Genomic DNA, 8,797 nt, shown 5'->3' on the forward strand with positions numbered 1-8,797 from the left:
TTTATCGATTTTATTGATTCGTTGTTGCAGCTCTAGTACAGTACAATACAGAATTTACTATAGTACTAATTTACTATACTATGCTCAACTATGCTCTACTAATCTATACTATACTATGCAACCCTATGCTATGCTACGTTATACTATACTATAGTATACTACACTACACTATACTGTGCTGTACTGTAATATACTGTACTACAATATGCTATATAATAATATACTATGCTATACTATACTATTATTTACTATACTATGCTAAACTATGCTTCACTAATTTAAACTATACTATCCTACCCTATGCTATGCTACGCTACACTATACTATACTGTACTGTACTCTACTGTGCTATACTATACTATACTATACTATACTACACTGTGCTATACTGTACTGTACTACAATATGCTATGTAATAAAATACTTTGCTATACTATACTATAATTTACTATACTATGCTCAACTATGCTCTACTAATCTAAACTATACTATGCAACCCTATGCTATGCTACACTATACTATACTATACTGTGCTATACTACACTCCATTATACTGTACTGTGCTGTACTATACTATACTTTACTCTAATACAATATGCTATATAATAAAATATTATGCTATACTATACTATAATTTACTATCCTATGCTCAACTATGCTCTACTAATTGAAACTATACTATACTACGCAACCCTATGCTATGCGGAATTGTGGGTAATCGTCTCCCCTGCTGGGTCTTAGTGCGTGTCTCCTACTGGTATAATCAACATCTGTGCACGTGTGTACTGTTTACTATAACACTGTGACCACGTGTGTGTGTGTGTGTGTGTGTGTGTGAAACATATTTTATTTTGTCTGTATGCATGTGTGTACAGCACGCATGTAAAGCAAAAGAAAGTCTCATAAGAGAGGTTAAAGATCCATTTTCTCTCTCTGTATCAGCCTGCTCTATGTCTGTGTGCATGCATGTCACACACACAGACCCCTCCTACTTTTGCCTTCACAGACACACACACACACACACACACACACACACTCTTTCTCTCTGTGCAGGTTAATTTGTTTTATTTTTACTTTACAGCAGTGATTCCGGTAGTGTGTCGCTCAATCGAGTGTCATTAGTGAGATTTCTTGTTTATTTTTCAGATAAAACAGTGTTTTCGTTGTGTGTGTGTGTGTGAAAAAAAGGGAGGAAGGGTAACTGTGTAAGACGAGAAGGCGGGGAGGGGAGCTAACTTTGGATTCACACACACACACACACACACACAGCGCACACAAACGGAAACACTTATCTTTCGGGATTTATTTTACTTTTTTTTTAAAGTTAAGTGTAGGTTAATTTGTTTTATTTTTACTTTATATTTTTTGTTAATTATTTTCATGTCTTTTTTTTGGTCTGTGAAATGAATAATTTGACTTTGACATTATTTCTTATGGGAATTCTTAGATTTGTTTTTGATTTGTTTTGAGTGTTTTGAACAAATTATGCTCGTAATCCAAGGTTCCACTATACTATATAATAACATAACATACCATGCTATACTATTCTATACTACACTATACAAGAAGAGGCATGCTATGATATAATATATTATTATATAATCTACTATACTATATTACACTATACTCTAATATACTATACCACATACCATGCTATATTGTACTGTATTATACTATACTATGATCTACTATAGTATACTATTTAAACTATATTATACTATACTATACTGTGCTATACTATGCTATGCTATGCTATACTACTCTTTCACTGACAAATCTGGTCCTCGTTACAGCAAACAGTAAAAACACTCCGTAAAATGTCCAAATTTTCAGAATCAACACTAGGTCCTGGTCTTACACCTGCACTGACTAAATAGTTGGAAATAACTGGAATTTCCTTCATGATTAAATTCCCTCATGATGAAAAAAGTATTTATCCACCCACCTTTCTATCTATCTATCTATCTATCTATCTATTTTAATTAAACACATCTGAATCAGAATCACCAGTGAAGCCCAATTATAATAAACAACATGGTACCATAAAATAAATGAACTATCCATGTACTGTATTTATAATGTATGAATATTGCTGTAGTTTTGCACTTTGAGTGAGTCAGAGATCCTAAAGGTCCAGTGTGTACTATGACTATAACTCTTGTACTACAGTCAGAGATCCTGAGTGTAATCTGGGTAGAATCTTACACATGTGTACACATCATGAGGGGTTTTATATGTTCCCTCACTAACTAATACAGTTATACTGCTGTTGTTGTATGTGTACATGAGATCTTGTTAAACCATGTCACACAGAGACTAAAAACAGGCCTTTTGTTGCTGTTTAGGTCACACACGTTTCCTGAATTACTAACTCGTAAGCAAAAAATGTGTGGTCTGTGTGTTACTGCAAGACGTTTCTGCACGAGCTGCTGAGTTTTTCGCACCGATGTGTGCTTGTCTTTTGACATATCACACTGTCTTTCTTTTAATAATTCTTCGTTCAGCGTTCCTATCGACATCACACTCATAAGGTTATAGAGGACCACGTGCTGACGCTCTCATTGACTAATAAATAGATTCTATATTATCATAAATATTCATCATGTCGGAACACAGACACACAAATTAGAAATGAGAAGAATAAACTTAAATCATAGTGTTTTTATTCATTTATAAAAGAAGGAATGGCAGAGACAAAGGACAGTTTAACGACAAGTGATGAAGGATTTGATCTGATTCAGTCACAGAAGACGATTTGATTCAAATATTTAAAATATGTAAGGAACACCTTACTGCTGTCTGACTCTGATATTAGATTACATTAAATCTGAAACATACAGGACAGATGCTGAAAACATTAAACACACTCAGTTTGAAACAGGAGGAGGTACTGCACCGACTCACTCAGCTAAAATCCTTCTTTTTTTCCTTTTGTTGTTAGTGATTTTTTAAAAACATCACCTTTATTTAGTTAAAACTCTTCCTGAGGTTCTGCATCTAACATCCACCACCGAACAGAGTGAAAACTGTCCTGTACAAATTACGTAATCTCATCTCAAGATCCCGCCTTTTGATCCGCTGTGGCTCTTTACCCTGCTCTATATTCTCTCCGACATACCCACCTGAGTGTCTGTGATTATTCCTGTTATCCAGGCAGCAGAACGCCGTCCAGTAATGACTGGGAACTCGCACTCTTCCATTCATGTCAGTGTTACCTGGCACGACCCCAGTCACTACGTACGCACGCAGGCCCGCTTTAATGCAGTGTGTATTCAAGAAATTCGCCAGGTTCCTCTCTGTTGTCCTCCACCAGCCGCGGGTGAACCTGGGGTTCTGTGGAGCAGCGTTGGTCAGGGTGAAGGTGGCATTGGCACAGCTCTGGGTTTTGGCACAGTAAACTGGAGCCAGGTGACCTCTATCATATTTATTCACATCGTTTTCTTTTACATCATCATAATCAGAATTCAGAGCCTGATTAGCTCCACAATTTCGCACACCGGCCTCATGTCCCATGTTCTTTCCTCCACGCATTGGAGAGTCCAGCTACAGAGGGAGACATAAATGGGAAGCACACACACACACACACACACACACACACACAGATTGTAGGGCACTTTGTAGAAATGCATGCATAGTTATAAACAGAAATAAATTGAAATGTTAGTTCCAACCGAGTAATCTGATTGGATGAGACGTGTCCCACGGGTGGTGGTAATAGACAGTAACAGTACTGGGATGTTTAACTATGTATATCACTCTTAGTCACAGTCACATCTTTTCATTGTGCTTTATTTTGTAAAATGTTCCAGTGCTCCCCTGATGGTCACTTCTTCTTCTTCTTCTTCTTCTTTGTCTTTGGGCTGTTCCCTTTCAGGTGTCACCACAGTGAATCATCTGCCTCTATCTAACCCTATCCTCTGCCTATCTTTTCTCTTCATGTCCTCTCTCACTGCATCCATAAATCTCATCTTTGGTCTTCCTCCAGACCTCCTGCCTGGCAGTTTAAACCTCAGCATCCTTCTACTGATGTATTCACCATCTCTCCTGTGAACATGTCCAAACCACCTCAATCTGGCCTCTCTGACTTTATCTCCAAAACATCTAACATGGGTTGTCCCTCTGATGGACTCATTTGTGGTCCTATCCATCCTTGTCACTCCCAAAGAGAACCTCAACATCTTCATCTCTGCTATCTCCAGTCTTCTCTGCTGCCTCCTGTCTTTTCTCCTGTGTCAAGCCATAGAAAATCGCTGGTCTCACCACTGTCCTGTACACCTTTCCTTTTATTCCTGCTGATACTCTTTTATCGCACAACACACCTGACGCTTTTCTCCACCCATTCCAACCTGCCTGTACCCGCCTCTTCACTTCTTTTCCTCTGCTCCCTGTATCCTCACCGTTCCTCTTGGGTTCCTCTCATTCACACACATGTATTCTGTCTTGCTGTGGCTAACCTTCATTCCTTTGCTTTCCAGAGCGTAATTCCAGCTTTCTTTTCCTCCACCTGTTCCCTGCTCTCACTACAAAGCACAATCTCATCTGCAAACATCATAGTCCATGAAGACTCCTGTCTTACCTCATCTGTCATTCTGTCCATCACCAGAGCAAACAAGAAGGGGCTCAGAGCCGATCCTTGATGCAGACCCACCTCCACCTTAAACTCTTCTGTCAAACCTACAGCACATCTCACCACTGTCTTACAGCTCTCATACATGTCCTGCACCACTCTAACATACTTCTCTGCCACTCCAGACTTCCTCATACAACACCACAGCTCCTCTCTCTGCACCCTGTTATAATTCCTTCTCTGTACTTCTCCACCAGCATCGTCAAAGCAAATACTGCATCTGATGTACTCTTTCTAGGTATTAAACCATATTGCTGCTCACAAATGCTCACATCTGCCCTTAACCTAGCTTCCACTACTTTTTCCAAAACTTTATTGTATGGCTCATTTGCTTTATTTCTCTGCAGTTCCACAGCTCTGCACAACCCCCTTGTTTTTAAAAATCAATACACGTTTCCTCCATTTCTCTGGAATCCTCTCACTCTCCAAGATCTTGGTAAACACACTAGTCAGAAACTCTACTCCACGCTACACCACACCACACTACACTACACTATACTATACTGAACTATACCATACTCTACTATACCATACCACACCACACCACACCACACCACACTATACTACACTACACCACACTACACTATACTATACTCAGAGGTGGAAAGTGTAATACGATTTTGTACTCAAGTAAAAGTAAAAACACCCTTGCATAATAAATCTGTAGCCTTTCTTGAGTTTGAAATCAAAGTGGTCACTGAAATATGACCAGGGGTTGGCTTCATAAGAATTTGATGGCATTTCGCTTTCAGCTGTGTCTACATCACTGCCATCTGTATCGTCCATCTCCATCGGTCTTATAAATTAAGTGTGTTTGTTCTCCACGCCCATTAATCAATCAGTGTAGTGGTTTGCTGGGTGCATTTTTTCCCTGTTGCATTATTATTTTCTAAAATTATTATTTTTTTACTTATTGACGAATATGATTTAAAATGTAGCGATACTTTAAACAAAAGGTACTAAAGTAAAACCAAAATTACAGATACGAAAATGTATGCAGAAAAACTACTCAGTTACAGTAACACAAGTAAATGTAATTTGTTACTTTTCACCTTTGACTATACTACACTATACTACACCACACTGCGCAACAATTCACTACACTACACTACTCAATATATATATATATATATATATTGTACTACACCACACTATACTACACCACACTACACCACACTAGACTATACAACACCACACTGCGCTACACTATACTACTCTATACTATATTGTACTACACCACACTATACAAAACTACACTAAAATATACTATATAGTATAGGCAGATGTTTAGAGGCAAATATCTATCACAGGAAATATACATTTGTTTATATATCTGCTATTCAATTTCTTTTAAGCATAAAATTTTTTATAAACATTTTAATTTTTGAAAGTTTTGCAATGCAGAATTTCTTTCACTTAAATAAAAAAATATTCTTGCAAATTGATACACTGCTACAGAATATTGGTTAATATAAACAAATCAATTAGAACATTAAGACTCTAGAGCTGTAGATCTAACAACTTGATTAACTTGTTAGGCCTTAATTAATTTAATTGTTAATTGCTCAGGTTAAGATTACTTACAACAATGCAATTCTTATTAGTTTTACAACAGGAATAAAACCTATTATTATTATTATTATTATTATTATTATTATTGATCTCTATACAGTATATCATAAAACATTAAAAGACATCATAAACAAATGATAAGATACAGTAAGTTTTGCTCACCTGAGGTTCAATAAACCAGCTGTTCTGTACATCACAGTTCCCCAGACCTTCAAACCTGTAGGCTGAGTAAACAGGGATCTTGTTCTTCATGTCATAATATGTTGCAAATTCAATTTTATTGTTTAGAGTTTGACAGATCAGTTTATAGCGATCATGATTCTCATCAATAAACGTCGTAGGAGGAGATACAATTCCGAACGGGTTAACGAAGAATTGTGAACAGTTTACAGTGAAATCAGGCACGACTTCAGCCAGACAGCCTGAGAGTGGAAGCAGAAGGAGAACTACAGCGAGGAGCTTCATGATGAAATCAGACGTAGAAGAGGAACACGATGTTCACTGAGCGACGAGTGCAGAAGAGTCTCAGTGTCACAAACTTTATATAGAGAACACAAGGCGTGTTTAATCAGCAGAGCTACGGAACTGTGTACGTCCTCCTACACACAGGAAGATACACCAGGAACTGTTACACACACACACAATACACACCATAATAACACACCAGGAACTGTTACACACACACACACAATACACAACATAATAACACACCAGAAACTGTTACACACACACACACAATACACAACATAATAACACACCAGGAACTGTTACACACACACACAATACACAACATAATAACACACCAGGAACTGTTACACACACACACAATACACAACATAATAACACACCAGGAACTGTTACACACACACACACAATACACACCATAATAACACACCAGGAACTGTTACACACACACACAATACACAACATAATAACACACCAGGAACTGTTACACACACAATACACAACATAATAACACACCAGGAACTGTTACACACACACACAATACACAACATAATAACACACCAGGAACTGTTACACACACACACAATACACAACATAATAACACACCAGGAACTGTTACACACACACAATACACAACATAATAACACACCAGGAACTGTTACAACACACACACAATACACAACATAATAACACACCAGGAACTGTTACACACACACACACAATACACACCATAATAACACACCAGGAACTGTTACACACACACACAATACACAACATAATAACAAACCAGGAACTGTTACACACACAATACACAACATAATAACACACCAGGAACTGTTACACACACACACAATACACAACATAATAACACACCAGGAACTGTTACACACACACAATACACAACATAATAACACACCAGGAACTGTTACACACACACAATACACAACATAATAACACACCAGGAACTGTTACACACACAATACACAACATAATAACACACCAGGAACTGTTACACACACACACAATACACAACATAATAACACACCAGGAACTGTTACAACACACACAATACACAACATAATAACACACCAGGAACTGTTACACAATACACACCATAATAACACACCAGGAACTGTTACACACACACACACACACAATACACAACATAATAACACACCAGGAACTGTTACACACACACAATACACAACATAATAACACACCAGGAACTGTTACACACACACAATACACACCATAATAACACACCAGGAACTGTTACACACACACACACACACACAATACACAACATAATAACACACCAGGAACTGTTACACACACACAATACACAACATAATAACACACCAGGAACTGTTACACACACACACACACACAATACACACCATAATAACACACCAGGAACTGTTACACACACACACACACAACACACAACATAATAACACACCAGGAACTGTTACACACACACACACACACAATACACACCATAATAACACACCAGGAACTGTTACACACACACACACAATACACAACATAATAACACACCAGGAACTGTTACACACACACAATACACAACATAATAACACACCAGGAACTGTTACACACACACACAATACACACCATAATAACACACCAGGAACTGTTACACACACACACACACACACAATACACACCATAATAACACACCAGGAACTGTTACACACACACACACACACAATACACAACATAATAACACACCAGGAACTGTTACACACACACAATACACAACATAATAGCACACCAGGAACTGTTACAACACACACAATACACACCATAATAACACACCAGGAACTGTTACACACACACACACACACAATACACACCATAATAACACACCAGGAACTGTTACACACACACACACACACAATACACACCATAATAACACACCAGGAACTGTTACACACACACACACACACAATACACAACATAATAACACACCAGGAACTGTTACACACACACAATACACAACATAATAGCACACCAGGAACTGTTACAACACACACAATACACACCATAATAACACACCAGGAACTGTTACACACACACACACACACACAATACACAACATAATAACACACCAGG

General features: G+C 37.8%; 1 protein-coding gene across 1 annotated transcript; it reads right to left on the minus strand.

Annotated features, from left to right (window-relative positions):
* Positions 1-2,694: 2,694 nt before the first annotated feature.
* LOC128506788 (endonuclease domain-containing 1 protein-like) lies at positions 2,695-6,690 on the minus strand. Its single transcript, XM_053477373.1, has 2 exons — positions 6,362-6,690; positions 2,695-3,543 (listed from the first exon to the last, which is right to left on the minus strand). The coding sequence occupies exons 1-2, from the start codon at positions 6,662-6,664 to the stop codon at positions 2,998-3,000; spliced, it is 849 nt and encodes a 282-aa protein (XP_053333348.1). The 5' UTR covers positions 6,665-6,690; the 3' UTR covers positions 2,695-2,997.
* Positions 6,691-8,797: the final 2,107 nt, after the last annotated feature.

The sequence above is a fragment of the Clarias gariepinus genome, chromosome 18, assembly GCF_024256425.1.
Source record: "Clarias gariepinus isolate MV-2021 ecotype Netherlands chromosome 18, CGAR_prim_01v2, whole genome shotgun sequence".
Taxonomy (NCBI): Eukaryota; Metazoa; Chordata; class Actinopteri; order Siluriformes; family Clariidae; genus Clarias; species Clarias gariepinus.